The sequence below is a fragment of the Anabrus simplex genome, chromosome 1 (assembly GCF_040414725.1).
Source record: "Anabrus simplex isolate iqAnaSimp1 chromosome 1, ASM4041472v1, whole genome shotgun sequence".
In the NCBI taxonomy this organism is placed as follows: Eukaryota; Metazoa; Arthropoda; class Insecta; order Orthoptera; family Tettigoniidae; genus Anabrus; species Anabrus simplex.
In genome coordinates, this window is record NC_090265.1 from 952916836 (window position 1) to 952940433 (window position 23598).

General features: G+C 40.5%; 1 protein-coding gene across 11 annotated transcripts in view; it reads right to left on the minus strand.

Annotated features, from left to right (window-relative positions):
- Positions 1–23598, minus strand: part of EndoA (endophilin-A) — a 732000-nt gene that overhangs the window by 392543 nt on the left and 315859 nt on the right. For all 11 annotated transcript variants that reach the window (XM_067136725.2, XM_067136721.2, XM_067136723.2 and 8 more), the window contains one exon: positions 23154–23260. In XM_067136725.2, coding sequence (XP_066992826.1) covers positions 23154–23198 — 45 coding nt within the window. In that variant the 5' untranslated portion in view covers positions 23199–23260. The remainder of the gene's footprint in view (positions 1–23153; positions 23261–23598) is intronic.

Here is a 23598-nt window from a genome sequence, read left to right on the forward strand (position 1 = left end):
ATGATAAATGAATATTAAATTAAAACTATCAGTGGATCCAATTCGCAATGCCTTATTTTCTGATAAAATTAAAGAAAAATAGATTAGAATGGAATAACGCATTACCTTGAAGTGCAGCGATATAGATCATTCAAGTTAGTTTAAAAAACATATTAAGACACAAACACAAACGAAAATAGAGTCAATGGAATAAAAACGTAGTTCACAAAAATAAACACTAACAGAAAATACAATTTTATACACGATTTAAAAAAAGCCAGTAGCCTTCATAAAATGGACGACGAGGTCTGTTGACTGCTCGTCATCTCACAGGATGAGGGAGATAGCACTCGGGACTTTTAGACTACGGCGCAGATCGGCCAGGTTCGCGCATTCCGTAAGGATGTGTAACACGGTAAGATGACCGCCGCAAGTACACACCGGGGACGTTCACCCTTCAGTAAGTACGAGTGCGTTACTATGCCATGACCGATCCGGAGACGACATAATACCACTGCTTCCCTCCGAGAAGCCCGAAGCGAAGTCTTCCATACCTTCGTAGTTCCTTAAATCGCTCTCAGCTTATTTGGGAGAGGGGAGGCCTGCCACTCCATCTCCCAATGGGACATAACCAAATGTCTCTGCCGAGAGCGAAAATCACTGGCTGGAACCTTGTAAGGCAACGGGGGCAATATAACAGCCTCCTTGGCAGCCTCAACAGCTAACTCGTTTCCCTCTACAGCCATGTGGCTTGGGAGCCACATGAAACGTGATTCTGGTGTCGGCATCGAAACACCCGGCCAGCAGGTCCTGGATCCGCTGCACCGGAGGGTGCCAAGGGAAACATTCATCAATAGATTGTAGCGAGCTCGAGAAGTCTGTACACAGCAGAAAATGCCGGCGCTCATCGGACAGCGTGTACCGCAGAGCTTCACAGATAGCATAGAGCTGTGTACACAGGACTGAGAAGGGAATGGCATCAAAAAATAATCGAAAACGACCTACGTTAGTGATGATTCCATACTTTTCTGGGTCACTGAGATGAATAGTAACACTCCGGATGACATGCAAGTCCAAGTTCAGCCACCAGCACCATAGTGGATGAGAAGGAGTAAAAAATCCAAAATGATCGAGGTTAATGTTGAATCCCCAGTTTTTGGGTTCGCTAGGCTGATTGGTGAAAGTCCCAATGGCAATTGGAATCATGTATATCATATCTATGATGATGATGATGATGATGATGATGATGATGATGATGATGATGATGATGATGATGATTGCTGTTTAAATGGGCCTAACAGCTAGTTATTTGACCCCAAAGCTCATATCTATAGGTTGACGCGTAAATACATACAATTTTATTATTTATTTGAAAGGATCAGCTACTTCCCAGAAGATATGGGCTGCAACAAGGAGAAAGCTTCACGCGAAATAAAATAATCTACAACTAAAACTTTTAATTAAACACACAGTAATAACTCCAAAATAACAAAATAATTCACGAAATATCAATCAACGTCAAAATAAAGAAATATACAAAAATTCACTTCACACATAATTAAGAGGTAATACATATCCTAAAAGTAGACATTCAAAAAGAACACGGGCAGTGTATGGAGCAATTCCTCATCAAGACACGTTATCTGACCTATTTATACCGCATGCTGCGGAGCAGCACGGCTCCTCCAGTATTATTTGTAAATTATCTTTCCTAACTGACCTCAGATTTCTATCAAGACCACTTCCAGAGCGCTGACAGCGCTAAAGCTACCCGAAAGTCTCAGGGAAATTAATTAAATTAACGTGTATGACTTCCATTACATTTTTAGTTTGTCATTTTCAACCGCTTTAGGAATTTGATATCCGAATCGTATTGTATGAACCTTGGGTAAATATGGATTTTTTTTTTTTTTTTTTTTTTTTTTTTTTTTGCTAATGGCTTTACGTCGCACCGACACAGATAGGTCTTATGGCGACGATGGGATAGGAAATGCCTAGGAGTGGGAAGGAAGCGGTCGTGGCCTTAATTAAGGTACAGCCCCAGCATTTGCCTGGTGTGAAAATGGGAAATCATGGAAAACCATCTTCAGGGCTGCCGACAGTGGGATTCGAACCCACTATCTCCCGGATGCAAGCTCACAGCCACGCGCCCCTAACCGCTCGGCCAACTCGCCTGGTAATGTGGAAAAACCATGCACATACCTGTAGAGTTTTAAATAACCTCGATGAACGAAGTTAAAAAAAGAGTTACATAAAAATGTTATCGATTGTAGCGTATCTCTTTATTTTGCATTTTAGAAAACAACAGGAATTTGAAATTCGAACCGTAGCACATTAACCTTCGGTAAATTTCGAAAATAATTATACCAAGCACATACCTGTAGGGTTTAAAATAATCTCCATTTACAACTTTTTAAAAGTTACACAACACGTTATAGATTGTGGTTCATATTTTTATAGCAACAAGCGGCTGCCGGATGAAACTATATTTACACTTTTCCGTAAGGGAGTGAAAGCTAGATGGACTAGGGATATCTTATTCATAGAAGTACCACGCGAGAAAGCTACAAGGAGACGAATAATGGCAAGAAATGAGAAGATAAAGGCTAAGTTATAAATAAATTCCACTTACGTATGAAACGGCTTCGGCAGTAGGGACATGTGAGGCGAGTAGAGCACAGGTTATCTAGGAGAATAATGAACTGAGTGTTGGAAGGTAAGAGACATACAGGGAGAACAAGATGAGGATGGTTACACTCACTTTTTAATGATTCAATCATATATCAGATGCGTGGAACTAAACGATGGGTACATTCTGCTATATTTTGTTTCAAGATAATGACCTCAAAATATAATATTTGCGATATTATATCTTTTAATCGCGCAATAGTTTAAAATGAGATAGTATCTTCATTTCTCATTCAATCACGCCTGAACTCCAGGACGAATTGAGCTGGAATTTGGTGTGGATATACCTCAGATATTCAGTTCAAACAGAAGTCTATTCCAATTCCTCAATAATTAACCGGTAAATTAATATGTAAATATGTACTGATCTTGTGCATGTTTTATCCGACAAAAGAAAAACAAATTGGGCAAAACAAGGTTATCTTCATACGCTTATCACAAAACGAAGCCCAGCATTTGGAGTTAAAATTCAGTTTTCTAAGAAACAAGGCCGTATCCTTTTTTCTTTGTAACTAATGTTTCTCCAGGAAATTCAGCTTATATGTGTCAAAAACACACGTTCTGGAGCACCCGCCAGACGAGCACTGTTCGCCTGGGTATTTGGCCGGTTCTTGCTCATTCAGGCTGACATCACAGTGTGTGCAGATTGCTGCTTAAACATTACAAGCCAACATAGGTACCAACAGAAGGCAGTGACAACGCCAACTATCGACCCGTCACCGACGGGTACGTTCTGCTAGTACACTATGAAGACAATTCATGTAAAAATAAGAATTATCTCATTGTTTTTATACTGATGCTGATGATATCTTCAGTCAAGAAGCACTATTTTCTTTTTTGTTTATATCTGCTTTACGTCGCACCGACACAGATAGGTCTTATGGCGACAATGGGATAGGACAGTGCTAGTAGTGTGAAGGAAGTGGCCGTGATTAAGGTGGAGGCCCAGTATTTGTCAGGTGTAGAAATGGGAAACCACGGAAAACCATAGTCAGGGCTGCCGACAGGGAGGTTCGAACCCACTACCTCCCGAATGCAGGCTCACAGCGGCGCGTCTCTAACCGCACGGCCAACTCGCTCAGTGTCAGCACTCTTGGGTACTTGAGAGTCTACAGGTAAAAACCGTGTGATAGCCTCAGTTACAGTGGCTTCTGAAATACAGTAATCGATAGCATTATTTGGAACTAAAATAGGGATAGGAGTCCCAGTATGTAAAATATGGTTCTATTCCTGCATTTGCGACAAGGAATCACACTCAGGATCGGCCCTATTTGGGCAGGCATCCGAACTCGGGCTCTTTGGAAGGATCTCTGAGTAACGTCTTATTATAGGTTAATGCCTAAATATGTAGTCACATGCTATTTCTCTGTATAAACCAAACCCCACTGCGCAACAGCCTCGAAAGGCCATGGGCTACCAAGTGACCGCTGCTTAGCCAGAAGGTGTCATGTGGTCAGCACGACGAATCCTCTCGGCCGTTATTATTGGCTATCTAGACCGGGACCGCTATGCCATCGTCAGATAGCTTCTCAATTGTAATCAAATAGGCTGAGTGGACCTCGAACCAGCTCTCTGATCCAGGTAAAATCCCTGACTTGGCCTGGAATCGAGCCCGGGGCCTCTGGGTAATAGGTAGGCATTCTACCCCTACACCGCGGGGCCGGCACCATTTCTCTCTATGCTCAAGCTAATTCTTTCTCTGTCTGCAAGATACTGTGTTAGTATAGTTTGTATGAGTGCAATTTTCATCAGGTAAGTGTGCTTTTTATCACAGTTGTCCCGCTATTGGGTGGCTTAATATTTAGCCACTATTTGTCTAGGTTCAGTATGTGACAGGTGGTCAAATATATGTGAACTAAGTGTCCATATATGTCGCCACCAGCCACCCACACAAAAAAAAAGACCATGAAAAAAGTGTGTTGAGGGGTTACACGTGCTCAGCTAGGAGGGAGGGAACGCGAGGGGAAAACTAGTACATAATTCTTCACAATGAGCTTTATCCAGCTTCGACTGTGCAAAAGATTCACAAAATAATAATTTTTTGTCGAGAATAGGGAAGTTGCTGTCGTTTCTCTTTGTTTTATTTGGGGTACCTTACTGAATTGTAAGTTTTTGTTAATTTTAGCCTAATTTACATCGAACTTTGTAAGACAGTGATCATAATCTAAATTTTATAAACTTCATAATTTGATTTAAATTGAGCAGTTAGTTTCGAAGTTATGGCTTCTTTTCCGAACAAAGTGGTCTTTTTCCAAAATACTCCAGGCGCATCATTTTTGTTCGTTTTGTTTTCTGGTACGAAACCTGACTGTTAAGCAAAGACAGGTCAAAGGAAGAATTCGTAGTACACTATTAACTTATGTTCGTTGTTAATTAAAAGTTTAAATTATTAACTACAATTCTGAAAATAAGTGGCATTGTATCTTAAAAACAGATAATTTTTCTAAGCGTTGAATCTAGGTAAGGTATATATAAAAGTCTTCAACCATTTAGTACAAATTATGAACAACATACAAATGCACTTTTATGCAAAGTCTGGAGCTAATCATGTTCAAACTGGTTGTTTGAGGCATTCTGTATTCAAGATAAAATATTTTTTAGAAAAAGCAAGAATGGACGTGTCCAGTTCAAAGGACGTGCAGGTGATTTAAATGTCGCTGTAGGACCTTAAAAATGGACGCACATGCAAAAAATTAAATAAAAACCAATAAGTGCCCCAAAGTTTGGAGTGTCTACTAGTACCAAAACTTTTCGGTTTTGGCCATTTTTGGTCCAAAACCTAATCCCCCCCCCCTCTTAAGATTAGCTTTAATATAAATGATAACACACACGGTCAGAATTATTTCCAGGAAAGAAGGACAATATTAATAATCGTCTGTATCCCTATGCAACCCCTCACAGACACACAAGGACGATGATATTTATGAAATTGTACTGTGGCTGCAGCTATTTCTTGATGGATGTAGTATTCTTTTTCATCTGTATCTTGGCACAGGCTAGAGTAAAAAGTACCCTCAACTGAAGTCTCAGTTCCATTTATAGCTGAGACAGTATGGAATCTACTGAGGTATGGATGAATGGGTGGCGACATTCGGATCACGATTAATGTGTGTGAGGATTTTGAAATGTGAAACCTATAGGACCAGTCGCGCTACAATACCACTTTCTGGAGCAGTGAAGAAAGCAATGGCAAACACCGCATAACAAGCTTTATTTTTGACACCGCCATCAGATTTTGTGGTTTCCCTGTAATGTGTTAACTATTGCTGGTGCTATTTGAGGAGTTAACCAGCCTTCGTGCTGATGACCTAATAGACAATGTAGAACACAGGGTAGGGGGGTGTAACCTATCAATAGCAATAATGCTGCATCCAAGGGACCGCAGTTGTTCGCTGACCAGAGTGAATATTGTACCATCATCCAGTAGAATAATATTGCTATTGATTTTATGTCCCACCAAATACATTTTTGACGGTTTTCAGAGACGCCGACGTGCCGGAATTTCGGAGTTCGTTTACGTGTCAGTAAATCTACCGACAAGAGGTTGACGTATTTGAACACCTTCAGATACTACCGGTCTGAGCCAGGATCGAGCCTACCAAGCTGGGTCAGAAGGCCAGCGCCGCAACCGTCTGAGCCACTCAGCCCAACTCATCGATTGCAGTATGAAGTGCAACATGGCTAGAACCCTGCGCGGATGTACAAAATAATATCCGCCTCCTCTCCGCATTCGCACTTCCTCCATCCGCACCCGCACCCGCATCCGCGAATGGTTATCCTCATTCGCAAAGCGGTTATCAGAGGATAATTTAAATATTTAACTACAGTATATTACACCCAAGGTATTGAAATGGATAGATCTGTTAACATAATACACCTGACACCAGAACCCGTACAGTCGCAGGTTTATGAGGGATTTTCTCTTGCGACAACTACCGACGTATTGATCTTTGTTCCTTCCTTCCATTCATTGCGGGTAGGAGCCAGTTAGGCTTAGGTCAGATTTACGGCTTTATGGTTTCAAGGCTCTTTATATATCACTATATACCCATACCAATGTCAAGGGTCGCCTAACCACAAGCAAAAGCAAGAACCTGAGTGAAAATCAATAAACGTCATTATTTAGAAATTATCTTAAAAATTATCCGCACTGCCATACAGTTTGTATCCACCAAGACACTAACTTCGCGGATGTCAACATCCGTGCAGGGCTCTAAACATGGCAATGATTTCTGTACGGTAAAGTTATCAAATACTCCGCCACGAAAAAAGATAACTGAGCTAGGTATGAATGATTATAGCATCCGTTAACATTCATTAGGGAAGGAAGTTAAAGGATAGCAGTAAACTTACTGGGATTTCTATGCACCAGTAAATCCTGATGTTACAATCCAAGTCATGCGGCAGCTCAAAATGAATATCCTTCGACCTTATCCCATGAAATTAACCAGAGAATGGCGAAATGTCTGACTGAGGGGCAATAATCTCAGACGCAGGACTACCAGTTGCCGGCCCACCCACACATCACAACGATCTAATCCTGTTAACAGCTATTGATGCGGGCAATTAGGACAATTCCGCTGGCTATGTCGTGGTCTCATTCTAACAGCAACTAGCTGTCACGGAGAGAACTCGGTACAAGATCTAAATGAACCACCTTCAGTAGCAATCGACTGTATCGAATGTTGAGAAATTAACACAAGAATAAGAAATGGTAATCTTCTGAGTCAACAAAATTATAACGGTTCACACGGCTCACCTTAGCTCCAACCGAATCATAGACTATAAAAGAAAGCTTCGTACATGAATTTTGTCACTAAATCTGTAATCAGGAGCAGTTGGTGACTTCAAAAGATGATGGTTCGGAGTAGTAGACTAAATTATTTTTCGATTACGATTTTCGTTTGAGTAAGTGGTTATATGGAAAATATAGGGAAGTAAATTAGTGATAATTGCACAATAACGGACAATTACTAAAGTAGTGCATTAAAAATATCGTGGGGCTCAACTACTCATCTATTCACAAGGGAAATCCAAACCTTCTCTTCATGTACTTTGTAAACATAAGACAATAATTTTATTTACTTAGTATTCCTAGAATTGTTGTAGATTTTAAAGAAACGCCAGATTGTCGGAATCTTTTCCCGCAGGAGTTCACTAACGTGCTACAAAGACAAGGTGAGTTGTCGCTTCAACAACCTTAAACACCACTAACCTCAGCCAGGATTAAACCTGCTGTCATTGCAATAGAAGGACAACGACTGACAATGTGCCAATGAAGGTCGAAGACGTGACTTCTCATGCACCGTAGTACCTAATTTTCATGATAAAATCCCCCTGAGTCGAATGCAATCTAAGCCCTGATAACTTATCCCCGGACACTGCATTCCACAACCGTAACTCGATCTTGATCCCGTCCAGGGTGGAGAAACATATTTCTACCTAACATTTAAGCTGATTAACTAGAAGATGCATGTTCACCTCTGTTAGTGCGCAGTAATAATTCTACATTATGTGCACCACGTTAAATGAAACCTCAACAACTCTCAAATGCTTTACAATAAATTACTTGTAAACAACTGCCATCTGATACTTTGATGTTAGATCACTAGTTTCGTCTGATATAATATACGAACATTCTGATTATTTGGACATCTCATTACAGAGTTCAATCATGCACTACAAAATTTAATTTCGTATTATATTTAACGAATAGTGAATACCGTTTCTTCTAGCCGACACCACATTAGTGTAACCGCATTTCCCGATGTCTAGAATATATCATAGACCTACTTATTCAAAGCAAGCATAAAATCTTGCGCAGTTTTATTATATTTAGGGCATTTCTATCTAGTGTTACTTCCTAGCTTATGCTTCAATATTCTTGTATATGCGTTGTCCAGCTGCTCAGTTATATCAACATCAATAAACATAGCCACGTTTAAAGCGATGTCGATGATAAATTAATTTAGTGTGGATGTGAAAATGTTAAACATTCACTGCATCCTTCATCAATGGATTCTCATCTTCAAATAAAACATAAGAACAACAAATCTTTACTTTCAAACATCCAATTTTATTACTCACACATATCAGGCTGAACGTTCCAAATGACGGTTCTAATTTTTGTTTTAACAGTCTGTGTGAACACAATCGTTAAACCACCTCTTTTTTAAGATTAAAAATGAAACTGGTCGAGGTAAGAGCGACTGGAATGAATTCATTGTCATAAACTGATACAAAATGCATTTACTAACATATAAATTATGTATGTGACAAACACAGAAATAGTGTAGGTTTCATGAAATGAACATTTCACGTTTTTCACATTTCCATAAACTACTTCTTCCATGTAAAATTCAGCACCATTTTACACCATGCTCAAAACAACTAAAACCGGTGAATATCAAATCCACAGGACGCAAAATACTGTAATGCCGAACACTTCATCCAAAGAAGATTATAAATTGCTGATATTCTAACAGAAAACAAATGCCATGTTATATTTTTTCTTTTTTTTTTTCTAGTTGCTTTACGTCGCACCGACACAGATAGGTCTAATGGCAACGATGGGACAGGAAAGGGCTAGGAGTTGGAAGGAAGCTGTCGTGGCCTTACTTAAGGCACAGTCCCAGCAATTGCCTGGTGTGAAAATGGGAAACCACGGAAAACCATCTTCAGGACTGCCGACAGTGGTGTTCGAACCCACTATCTCCCGGATGCAAGCTCACAGCTGCGCACCACTAACCGCAAGACCAAGTCGCCCGTTAAATCACATGTTCATCCCTATACATCGGTAATTTCAAACTTCAATATTACGGGACGAAACAACCTAAACTAGCGAATATAAATGTAACAACATAACATCGAATGCTTCACCAAGTAAACAACGAATTCCTCACTTTACAACCATATGCCAAACATATCAAACCTTAAAATTCAATTGGAAGACTGGAGGAAATGGCTAAATATGGAAATATAGGGCAGGTCAAAGTTGTGGTAACAGTAAACTCCCTTCATTTACGCCTGAAGTTAAACTTACAACATAACACTATTTTTAAAATAATCTGGTCAGATTTACTGTGTATATTATTTAACTATGCTGCTTTAAACAATCTTGTATACGTGTACCCTTCTATTAAGCTTTAGGTGTAATGCTGGGCACGTGAGCTACTAGCGTATCCAACTGATGGCGCGTGTGCGAAATTCGTGAACAATCATCGTTCGACACGCTAACCAGCCTCTCTGCTACGATACCGCAAAACGCGCCCCCACCCGCAAACCCCTTACATTTAACAACCGTGTTATATTTATAAATATCCAGCGATTACTTGTGTCTAATTTGCAGTGATAAGTGCATCGGTTGGGTATAAACGAAGCGAGATATATTTACGGTAACAAATTATGCCGGTATGACATATTCCGACTTAACTTCCTTCGGTGACAGAAGTAGGAGCTGTTTTTATGTTGTTACAGAACATAACAGATTTTTACGTTGCTAATTAGTTATTTCCAGTACTCACGAGAGGGAAGGAATGGTGCTGAATAATCCGTACCCCAATTCGATTTGTACACAACAGCACTTCAATAACAAAAACGCAGATTTTCGGAGAAATTTTCGAACAGGGCCTGATGATTATAATGTACCTAGCACCTAAATTAAGCAGTAAACATTAACGGGACTCTATAACCTACAGGCACAGGGTCAACCTGTCACGTTATTAACGCTTGCTTAATGGGCTAGGGGCTATACGATCAACAGCGTGATGTATTTTAGAGGCATCGCTAATACCCAGTATTTGTACGGGATATTAAGAAAAGTATGCTAGTACTCTAAATGGGAAAAAAGAAACTCAAGGTGGCTGCTGTCGAAGAACCATGCCCCATGAACTTCAATCTGATTCGGGGGAGCTGTGCCAATTGGTTGACTCAGGAAACAAAAAAGAAAGACTTCTGTCAAGGTAAAAGATACAACTTCAGAATAGCATCGTACGCAAGACAGCTATAACGTCGTCGCTACCGGAACAAAACCTCCTATGTGAAATATTTTAGCTTAGAACTTTGGCCGGTAAGGTTCTGTCATCTAAGGTGCAATATTGTGAAGGCATTCTTGCTCTTCATAATGTATGTGCTGCGGATCAGTGTATATCCAAAAATATTATCACATAGGAGGTTTTGTCGCGGCAACGACAATGTGCTGCAGTGGCACGCTCACACGATCAGTTCGCTGTTGCGAAGCCGAGGCCTAAAGGATTCGATTTCGTTTAGGTATTATTGTGTCGCAGTTAGTAATGAAATCTATTAGTGTTGATCTCTCGGAGTGATGCCATTTTTAAAAAATTTCAGCCAATAGCGGTGGCTGCTGACGTGATGGTATGAAAAATATCGCTCGGTATCTGATATTTCTCTGTCTTCTTCTTCTTCTTCTTCTTCTTCTTCTTTTATGACCACATAGGATCACTTTAGTCAGTCCGTCGTTCAGGTCTCTTTGAAGGGATTGTTCGGGCTTTGCGGTCCTCCCAGTACTTCTTCAGACGCTCCGATCTTCGTGTCCTTTCCTCAGTTGAAAATGTGCGTGTTGTTGGTTTGTTTTGTGTAAGGGTAAAGCGGAGGTTTGTATTCTTGAGTTTTGTATTCAATTTTATCTTATTTTTGGTGTCTTCTGTTGTAAGGCCTATTTCCTTCAGATCCTCTCTTACTTCTCTGATCCATTTACATCCTGTTGTGGTATTTTTTGAGACGAGATTGTGTTGTACTAGTTGTTTCAGAAGTCTCGAGTCCTGCATCCTCATGATATGTCCAAAGAATCCCAGTCTCCTCTTACGCATAGTATCTGTAATGGGTTCTAGCTCTTTGTACACGACTTTGTTAGGTATTAACCGCCACTGTCCATCTTTCTGATATTTTTTGTTGATACAGGTTCTTCCAATCCTCCTTTCAATTTTCTGAAGTCTGTCAGTCTTTGATTGTTTATTCAGGTAAAAGAGTGTTTCTGCTGCATATGTAGCTTCCGGTTTTATAACTGTGTTGTAGTGTTTTATTTTTGTATTTATTGATAGACATTTCTTTTTGTAGATATCCCATGTTAATTTTTGTGCTTTAGCTAATCTATTTGTTCTTACTTGGATTGAGATTTTTTCATTTAAGTTATGTGTTATTACTTCTCCAAGATATTTAAACTGAGTTACTATTTTGATTTTATTACCATTTATGGTGACTTCTTTTAGCTGTGTTGGTTTTTGGGGAATAATTTCTGTTTTTTCAAATGATATTTTGAGGCCAATTTTATTTGCAATGTTTTGAAGTTCTGATATCTGGGTTTTTGCTTCTTTTATGTCCACTGCTAGTAATGCTAAATCGTCAGCAAAACCCAGGCAATTTGTTTTGATTTTTCGGCCAATCTTTATTTTGGGGGGACATTTTCTAAACCATTCCCTCATTACCATTTCTAGAGCACAGTTAAATAATAGTGGTGAGAGCCCATCTCCCTGCCGTAGTCCAGTTTTAATTTCAAATGTCTCTGATGTTTCACCCCTAAACTTCACTTTTGACTTGGTATTGGTGAGAGTCAATTTTATCATGTTTATTAATTTGGGGTGTAGTCCAAGGTGTCTTAAAATTTTAAACAGAGATTCTCTATGGATGCAATCATAAGCTTTCTTGAAATCTACAAATGTTATCACCATATCTCTGTTTCTTCTCCTGTTATAGTCCATTATCAACTTAAGACTCATGATCTGATCAGGACAGCTCCTCCAGGGTCTGAAACCTCCTTGATATTCTCCTAGTTCTTTCTCAAGTTGTAAACTTATCCTATTAAGGATGATTATTGAAAATATTTTGTATGTTATATCTAGGAGAGAGATTCCCCTGTAGTTATTAGGGTCGGTTTTGTCCCCTTTTTTGTGCAGAGGATGAATGAGGGCTGTTGTCCAGTGTTCTGGTAGTTCTTCTTTAATCCAGATAGAGACAAGTTGTTGATGGAGGGCAACTTTTGCTGAGTTTCCTGCATATTTCCAGATTTCCGCAAAGGTCTGATCTTCTCCTGGCGCTTTGTAGTTTTTTAATTTATTCAGAGCCTGGTAGACTTCCTTTATTGTGGGGGGATTGATGTTTTCTGGTGATGTTTTTATCGGGGTGTTGGTGTCCAAATGAAGGAGTTCTGTAGGTTCCTCACAATTTAAAAGCTTGTTGAAATGTTTAGCCAGAATTTCTGCATTGTCTTTATTGTTATGGGCCAGCTTACCATCTTCATCCTTCATCAGTAGGGTCGGGGGTTCATATTTTTGGAGCTGCTTTCTGAAGGTTTTGTAGTAGTCCCTTGATTTAGTTTTACTGAACTGTTCTTCAATTAACTGCAGGGTGTCCTTATGATGTTGTCTTTTTATTCTTCTTAAGACTTGGGTAGTTTCTTTTCTCTGTTTTACTAGCTTTTGATAGGATATTTCTGTCTTTTGGGACTGATGTAATAGCCATGCCTGATGTCTTTTCTCCACTGTTTCATCACATTCACTGTTCCACCATTGGTGTTTTTTACGTGGTTTAATTGGAGCTAGGTCTTCTGCAATTTGTTTAAGGTTGTGTACTAAGTCTTCAAGTTTGTCTGTGATTTTTATTTTTTCAGTTGCTTTCTGATAATTTTTGTTGTTGATTAGCTGGGTAGGATCTATTTTTCTTTTAGTTTTAAGGGCTTGCTTTTGTTGTCTCCTCTGGGGAGTGAGTTTAATTTTAATTTTAACTACGTAGTGATCTGAACCTGTGTCTATTCCTCGGAGGACTTTGACGTTATAGATCTCTTTGTGGTGGTATTTGTCCATGCAGACGTGGTCCAGTTGCCATTCTCCTTTAGTGTAGTCAGGGTGTTTCCATGTTTTGAGTTTTTGAGGTTTCCTCTTAAAACATGTAGATTTTGAGATTAAATTATGGTTTCTACACAGGTCAACTAGTCTCTCTCCATTTTTATTTGTTTTCTTGTGTGCTGGCCATTTTCCGATGATGTCACGGTATTTTCTTTCTCTGCCTAGTTGAGCGTTGAAGTCGCCTATTAATAATTTTATATGGTGTTTGGGGATGTTATCTATGGTCTGGTCCAATAGGTCCCAAAATTCTCCTGTTTCCTCCTGGTCTTTTGAGGAGTTGTTTTTATCATTAGTGGGAGCATGGGCATTTATTATAGTATAGATTTTATTAGATGCCTTTAAGGTGAGCGTTGAGAGTCGTGGAGACTGTGATCTGAATTCTTGAACTGAGTTTATTATTTTAAGGCTGACCAAAAATCCTGTTCCAAATTGTGGGACATTCTTCATCACTCTCTTCCCGGGTATACCTTTATAAAGTCTGTACCCTTGAGATTCCAAGGCATCCTGGTCAGTGTTTCTAATTTCCTGTAATCCCATGATAAGAATTTTGTGTTGGTCCATTATGTCGGTGATCACTTTTAGTTTACCGGTTTGCATGAGTGAGTTTATGTTGTGTGTAGAGAAGTATGTTATCTGCTTTGGTTTGATTCTTGATTTTGTCTCATTCGTGTATGTAGTACTGGGGTATTTCCGTGCCTCCGACTTCACGGTATCTTTCAGGTGGCAGCCCACCGTATCCGAATGCTGCCTTCTCTGAACTCTTGGTTCAGCCGGTGGAGTATTCCTTAAAAGACCTTCCATGGTTGACTGTCAAGGTGTCACCTGTGTGGGACTAGGTCCCGAATTACAACTCTGGATGTGATCCAGTGAGGTGATAATGAGGCCGCTCCTCTGGAGTACAGACGCCTTGTGCAGCCGCCCCTAACCTGGAGAACAGACGCTGCATAATGGATTCCAGTGGCATTTCCTCCACTGTGGGGACCATCACCCCACCCAAAGGGGCTCATTCGCCCGAAGCCGTTGGCCCCCTTAGGGAGTCAGGTTATTTCCCGCCGCCCAACACTCGGCGTTGGCAATTTTACAGCTGGGTGCCAGACCAGCAAACCCTCCTCCTTTCTCATTCCGGACTTGGGACCGGACAATGGCGGAAGCGAGTTCGTCTCTCAGCACGCAGCCTTCGGGCGGGTGGCTCACGGCTAACATTCGGGAGTGGACTCCCGCCCGTTGCAAAATTTCCCTGGGTACTGGCAGGCCTGAGTACCAGTTGCTTTTTACATTCTCTGGTACGTTGATTCTGGCAAAACTAACGCCGCCACAGTCGGTTGCAGTGGTGTACATTGCGTTGGATGACGAGGGTCACCGTCAGCTAGCTCAGATGAGAGCGTATTGAAGGGCCACAGTGCAGCAGATCACTCGCGAATTAAGTGCTGGACAACATCGAAGTGTGAGTAGTCATACCATTCAGAACCTCTTCTTCGTATTGAGGTACCTCTGCACGTCACAAGGTACAAAAACTGACCTGAACAAAGGAACACCGCCATTGGACTCTCCAAGCATTGAAAAGAACACATGGACAGATGTGTTGAGGTACCAGTTAGTACGTGCCGATTTCAGGGTACGAGTACGTCGGCAAGCTCGTGAGGCAATGATCCGTCTTGCCAGCAGGGTACAGTTCAGGCGGGTGGTGAGGGTCTCCTCGAATGGAGGACTGTTCACCGGCGAACAACACAGGGACCTGCTGTCAGATCATGTCTACTCATTTGTTTGCCCTCACCACCCTGCAGGAGACATATACATACAGCAAAACAATGTACTGACCCGTCGCTCCCGAATTGTGGTCGACTGATTCCATAGACACTCCACGGACATGAGGACACTTTCCTGGTCTCCATGGTCACACAACCTCAATCCTGTTGAACACATTTAAGAGTCTGTCGAGAGAGATGCGTCCCTTGTAAGACAGACCCTCCGATGAGGGTGGGCGGCATCTGCCATGTGTAGATCACTGCGTGTTATTGTGGTTGAGGATAATGTTATGTGTGATGTGTGAGTTGCAGGGGTGTTGGGGACAGCACAAACACCCGGTCCCCGAGCCAAGGGAATTAACCATTTAAGGTTAAAATCTCCGACCCGACCGGGAATCGAACCCGGGACCCCTATGACCAAAGGCCAGCACGCTTACCATTTAACCATTGAGCCGGACATTTGTGAAGATGAATGATAGACGCCTTACCTCATATGACATGCAGGATGTGTGTTCATTGTTGGTACTGGCGACACAGTAACACGTTATAGGTATGCACTGCGAAGGTATTGCATCCCTCTATTAATACCCTTCTCTCACAACGTAACAACTGTAAATAACTGCATATATATTCACTATAATTGTTATATACGTAACTGCTAGGGAGTAGGAGGTAGTATGTGGAATAAATGTTAGTTACTCGTATAGTTAACTCATTCGAATAGTGAAACAAAGTATGGCGCATACCTACCGAAAGGGTTTGTATAGAAGGGGATTGGAAGTTAACAGAAAAGTAATGTATTAACAATTATTTTGTAAGTTCATGTGATACGGTACACTGTTAATGAGAAGAATAACCTGAATATAAAGAATCTTATCAGAATATAATGAAAAACACTGACATAATTTCATCTACAGGATGACAAAAGTAATTACGTAAATGAACGTTGACTGGAATGTCCTTCTTTGCAAATGTGATTACAAAACATATCTGACAACATACTACTACACGTCCCAATGCCAAACAGCTATCAGTAGAATGCTTCTATAAATACAGTTATTATATCATTATATATTATATTATATTATATTATATTATATTATATTATATTATATTATATTATATTATATTACATTTGATGTTCCACCACCCGTCGCGTATGTGCGGCCACAAAATTTGCATTTTGCGTGTTTCCTATTGTCAGTGATGTCAAAAAACTGCCAGGCATCCGACGGTTTTCGTGGCCATTGTGGAACAACATTCTGTAAAAATTTCTTTAAATTCCTTTAAATGTTCTAAAAATATAACTACTATCTACGAATATGTTTAAATATCACACTAACACCACAAATATAATCTAACAGACTTTACATTATCTACAAAACATAACAAGCGTAGGAAATATATACGTACATTCGAAACAACACAGATTGAATACAGGTACTTTCGTACGTGTGTTGTGCGCTACACTGTGCTCAGGTCCTCCGCGAGTACTCGCAGTTGTAAGCGGAGGAGATCGGTGGTGCGCTCTACCGCTACAACCGGATTACTCAACGGTATTACTCGCTCCGTCCCCACCTCTAAACACAAGTACTATAGGTAATTTCTCGTAAACTCCAAAAGCACAATTCCACTCCGTCTTCTTCAGAAAGAACTGCATATAACACCGTAAATGATAAAGGCGTAGTATTTTTCCGCAGTAGTAAATACAAATATCTACAACGATCACGTAAATGTGTAAACTGAAGAATAAGCAGTATATATTTTAGAACTGTAAATTGCTGCTAAAGAGGGGAAGACTAAATTACTTGCATTCTGAGAAATATACATCGCCCCCAATACGTTGCAACATCGCAAGCAACAATATGAAATAACGATGGGAATGAATTGTCAGAATTTCCATAACACAAACAAACCCCACCTCCATCTCCCCGACTCACCACCCCCCCCCCTCCTCACACCACCCCTCCCCCTCCGCTCCTTCCAACCTAGCAAACGCAGCCAACCAACAATAGACTCGATCACGCGACCGAGACCGTCACTTTAAGAAGGCCACACCATTCGAGTTTTAGAAGTCAGCGAGTAAACTAACATCCTCTTGAAACATTCATTCCTTATATTTGCCAAACAAACCCACCTCCATCTCTCCAACTCAACATCCCCTCCCTTCCTCAAACCAGCCCTGCACCTCCCTTCCCCCTCCGCTCCTTCCAACCTAACAAACACAGCCAACCAACAATAGACTCGATCACGCGACCGAGACCGTCACTTTAAGAAGGCCACACCATTCGAGCTTTAGAAGTCAGCGAGTAAACTAACATCCTCTTGAAACATTCATTCTTTATATTTGCCAAACAAACCCACCTCCATCTCTCCAACTCAACACCCCTCCCTTCCTCAAACCAGCCCTGTACCTCCCCTTCCCCCTCCGCTCCTTCCATCCTAGAAGACACAGCCGAACCAACAATAGACTCGATCACGCGAACGAGACCGTTACTTTGAGAAAGCCAGGCCACTAGAGAGGACAACCACCTACCGCACACCGTAAGTTTAAGCTTTCTTCACAACCATTCCACACTTTTCACTTATCAACCCATGTTTCTCATACAACCTCATGTTTCCATTACAGATTAGAACTTCATTGACGGTTTCCACTAGATTACTATAATTTACTATGCATCTGTCTTCTACCTAACACAGCTTCTCATATTTTTTTATATGCGGCCCTTCCGACCCCTCTATAATAAGGCAAAACACCAGCCAACATTATGAAACAATAATGAAGAAAGGGACCGCTAGATTGAGAAGATATTAAGAATGCTGCTATTTCTGAAGCCTTAAATTTAAGGTGTTTTTTCTCCTTATCACAGGCTTTTCGCCTGCAGGTTAATTCAGGCTTGGTTTCTCTCAAAATGCTTGCTCCCGCTCTCCTCCTGACCATTTTGATGTGATGGGTTTCCACTAGGATTTTGACAGCGATTTCAAACTGTTTTGTCGTTTTTATAAACTAATAATTTGTAAACTATGAGGTCCACAACCTCACCATGTGCTACTATTATTCATTTCCATCTACATTTGTTTTCTCATTCCCTTGTTTCTTAGGTTAACGCAGTTTTTTAGTATCAATTATTATTTCAAATTAACTCCTGTTTCACTGAATTTTGTTGCAATAAGTTGTTTTTTGCTCTGCATATTGATGTAAATATTGTATATTTGTGCTATTTTGTTTCCGTCTAGACTCTCTTTTGTTTGTTTTTTCATTTGCGCTTTCATTATGTTTTTTAGCATTTTTTCAACTCATATTATGTAAATTATTCCAACACCCCTAATTTTTTCACTGAAGATGGCTCAAACGAGCCGAAACATGTCTGAACTTGTTTACTCCGTCTAACGACGGAATATATGATGTATTGAATAGGAGGATACTTTCATTTTTCGCCATTGTAAAGTGAAAACCGTCAATACGGAATGATTCTAATATCTTGTAATAATAATCCTTAACTTCCAAGTTAGTGTACTTAATGGTTTGTGTCCCGTCACCTCACCTCTGGGAGGTTTTAGAGTCTCATTACGTATTATTATTATTATATTACTATTATTATTAATTGATTATCGTTTTCAAGCCATAAGCTTGAAGGCTGGCGCCCATGGGATAATGTTTATGGAGGAACAATGATATATTACGTATTTATATTAACATTAAGGTGACCCGCCACGTCACAATTTTGTCACACATCTGTGGGCCGAGTGGGTACGTCACAACTGTGATATTTGAAAGTGTTAAAAATATGTCATCGTGTTAACACAAGTGTTGGCCTATTTTTTTTAATATATATATTTGCAATTCAACACTTAACTGGTGATAAATTTTGAGTACGATAAACTGTGCCAACGGCACTGTTAAAAGTGTGCGACGTGAATTGATAATCCATTATAGTGTTAGTCATCGTTGTGGCAAGTAACCACAGACAAGTGAACTGCAAGTGAACGGTAGTTAATTTCATCATTTTTAGTGGTAAATAACCATGGACTGTGTTCCATCATTTCGTTTCTTAAATCAATGCTATCCGCATTTTCAACTTTTGAAGCAACATTCAATCATTTCTATCTGGAAGTGTCCAGTGAAGTTTTGGCATACTTCAAACTTCGTGTTGTGCGGCTACATCAATATTAAAGTCAGTTTTTGGTGTCAAGTAATTCTAAACGTGTCGGGGGAATATATGACTGTAGATACTCGTATAAAGTTAAATCACGAGTGATTACCCCGCATCAAGATCGCCGCAGACCTTCCAGAAATTCGAGACCTTCAGGAACGAGGTACGGGTGAGCGGACTTGGGAGTACGAGTTCAATTCCATAGTGACGAGAGGACCCGGAGTACGAGTTTGCCTGGAGAGCTATTCAGGAGGTGATTCGGGAGATGGCGGTTCACTGCACCATGGTGATATGAATTTCAACTTGCCAATGATTTTGAATAAATTAAACCTTCAGAATAAATCTTCACTCGTTGTAGATAGAACCTATCCTCCTGTACCAAGCACTACCTATTTTGCCTACGAAGCGCCTAAAGAACTTTCAACCATGTTCTTTCAAATAATCAGTTAGCACAGGCTATCATTTAGTGGTACAATATTTAGTTTAAGATATGTCTAATAAGCGAACTCCGCCACAGAGCGGGAATAACGCTAGGAAGAAGTACAGGTTTAAGATATGTCGAAACATTCTCTTTCTTCCTCTAGTCAAAATCGCCAAATCGTTCGCAGCAGTTCGAGTCAGTATCTCTTCACTCGTGATTCCATCCACCCATCTTACCTAACAATCAGGATTCTTCTATTCTCTTTCTCTCTGAGCTAGTTATTGTCCATGTTTCACTACCATAGTATGCCACTCTCCAGACATCTTTCCAATTTGCATATCAGCGGTTGAAGTGAGCAAATTTATTTTCTTAAGAAAGGCCTTCCTTGCTTGAACTAGTTTTAATTTTACGCCCTTCTTACTTCTGACATCGTTAGTTCTTCTACTACCTTTCAAGCCAAGCTATCTCCCTACAGACCATGAACGCCATTGAAGGAATGATGGGGAAAGGCTTCCACTATCTATATCCTCGGCACTTGGTGGGCTAGAATGGTTGGCTCTTCGCCCGGCCGCCTTTGTCCCGAGGTATTAACCTGGTACTAATTTTTGGTGTAGGTTGAGTGAACCTCAGGGTCATGTGCGCCGCGACAAGTGGACATTTCGTTTCTTAATGTTTCGACTTCCTGACGGAGAATCGAACCCATATCCTTCCGGGTGAATCAAGCAGGTCATCGGCCAGACAACCTCTTATTCTGCTACCTAAGTAACAATATCCATCCTTTAAGACTTCATTTCCTAATCAGTATTTCCTGCATCACCTGACTTTCGACTATATTACATTACGTTAACAAAATATATCTTTATTTGTACTCCTTCTCCAAGACTGCCCGTACCATTCAGCAATTTCTACAGATATTTTGTACACCATAATAAAATAACAATATCATTGGCAAATCTCAGAGTTTTCATTTCCTGTTTTTAGATTGTGATTCCTTTTCCAAATTCCGCTTCGATATCCTTTACCGCCAATTCTATACAAACACTGAACGGGAGAGAGGACAAACTGCAGTCCTGCTTCAGTCCTTTATGGATTTCTTTTCCATAGTCCTCGATTCCTATAACTGAAAACTGATTTAGATGTAGATAATCCTTTCCTCATGGTTACCTCATCCTGATCACCCTCACAATCTCAAATAGCTTGGTCCAATCAACGCTATTGAATGACTTATCTAGGTCTACGAATGACACGTGAGCTTGTGATCCTCTACGATCAGACGTCAAGTCAAGATTGCTTTTTAACTGTCAATCTAACCACTTACTGAATTTCACTTCGATCTCTGGCTGTGTTTTATGAGAAGTACGTCTGATGAGGTTGCTGTTCCTTAATAACGGCATTTTGTATCCTGAAGCCTCTTATCTTGATAATTCTTCGGGTCAAGATGTCAAAAAGGAGGCACAAATCAGCTCCAAACAGGCTGTCCATATCCTTTCACAAATTACTCTATCAAAAACTGACCTAAGTATCTACAGATCTACTCCCGAAATATTTTGTAAAACTGTTTCAGAACAACTAGTTCAGCATCTTACGCTTTCACGGCCGGCATCCCGATTAATATAAACTACTTTCCGAGCATAACCTCCGATGAAACGGTGGGAGTTGCTAACTTAATTAGACCACGGTCTACAAGCCCAGTATTCTTTTCCTACAAAAAGCTGTGTCGATGGCAGCCCACACGGACTGCCCACGTACTACTGCAGCCGATGACCGTTATCTCTGACTGATCCGCGTTAGTATATAACCATGATGCTAATCTGTATTGGTGAGGGCTAAGGAGAGGTCCCATTCTTGACCTCGAAATGTCTTTGCTTTTTGGCTTGCTGGTTGCTGAGTGGGTATTAACGTAAATGTTTTGTACCTCAGAAAGCAGGTCCATTTTTGTGCCGTTTCATGAATTATATATTGCACAGGTGATGCAAAACCTTTCTGATGTGAGTGTGTGTGTGTGTGTGTGTGTGTGTTGTCCGTATTCGTAGTTTATTTACTGCGTTAGTCGTAGTTAAATTTTAGATATTCAGTTAGAACGTGGATCTAGAGACGAATGTGATCATATAACTTTTCAGCAATCTCGATCATTTGAAAACACTAGAACAATTCTCCAGCAACTTTTTCCCACTCCTCAACTAAATATTTTCACTAAGTTTGCGCTTGAAATTTATCTACTCGATTACCATAGTAACTTCAGAAAAATTCTACCACATGGAATGCATGACAAACTGTACGCATTACTTAAAGACACTGATTATTCACTTGATCATTTTTCAGTTCAAAGCATTTTCAATAGTAACATTTTTCTGCGCCTCGAGAAACATTTCTAACATCGTTTCATGGCAGACTTCACAATCAAAGTTCAGCGCATGGTTGTAAAACTTGCACAGTGTGATGGCGCCTTAAACCAACGTGCGCGTTTTCAGTGAACCCAGGATCATGTAAGTTTGTAGTTTTCAATGTAGATGTCGGCTTCATTCATTTCATTCCTGACCCAGTCGAATGACTGGAAACAGGCTGTGGATTTTTCATACATTTGTCTAACCGCAGTATGTTCTTTCAGCAATCTATCATCGCCTTACACGGGCTTTTCATGAAGTCCCTGAGAGAATAGTATAATATTTAACATCATCACTCCATCGATGTTATTTCTTTACATGTATCGTGACCAATTACGGGGATTCAAATCACGGTCAAGAAATCTTCGTTACCGCCCTTTCCATTTGAAAAGATTAGAGGCTCAACTAACCCACAAATACTGCGTGCACCGGGCGAGTTAGCCGTGCGGTTAGTGGCGCGCAGCTGTGAACTTGCATCCGAGAGATAGTGGGTTTGAATCCCACTGTCGGCAGCCCTGAAGATGGTTTTTCGTGGTTTCCCATTTTCACACCATGCTGGGGCTGTACCCTAATTACGGCCACGGCCGCTTTCCTTTCAACTCCTAGCCCTTTCCTACCCCATCGTCCCCATAAGACCTATCTGTGTCGGTGCGACGTAAAGCAACTAGCATTAAAAACCCTGCGTGCAAAGATTATGCCAAATACAGGCCTATTACTTAAAATAATAGCACGGAAACCAGTCAGAGACGACGACACTTCATTAAAAGTTTGGCAGCTAAGAAAGCGTCATTGATTTTTTTAAGGATGGAGGTAAGAAACAAGGAAAATATTTGATTTCGGGATGAGAAACATCAACACCTTGTATTAATTTTGTGTTTTGCCAGAAGGCTCTAAATTCCACTCAAGATACAGTATTTCCTTACCTGATTCGCCTTGTTGATCTGCTTTTTGAGGCCAGCAAACGCCATGATAATGCTGTCTTGATCCTTTAACGAATTATGTCGATGAACACTCCGCGCACCTCACAGATCTGAAACAACAAGAAATTACTTTTATCCAACGTAAAGACGTCAAAGAGCATTGTGGATAGTTATACTTAAAAACCGCTGATCATCAACACTGTAACGCTAAGAAAGACACATTCGATCGATGCAACATTTGTAGAATGCATAGATTATGGTAGGACATGATTCATCAGCAACGCACCACAAATGAAGATTACGTGGCCAATTATGCGTCACGAGAACCACACTAACACGGAGGCTGAGAGCTGCTGTTAAAGTAATGAAATGCGCGCCAAGTGATTTGAACATGGAATTGGTGGGTACGAACTCGCCTATGTAAAGAACCTCAACGGCCACGTTACAA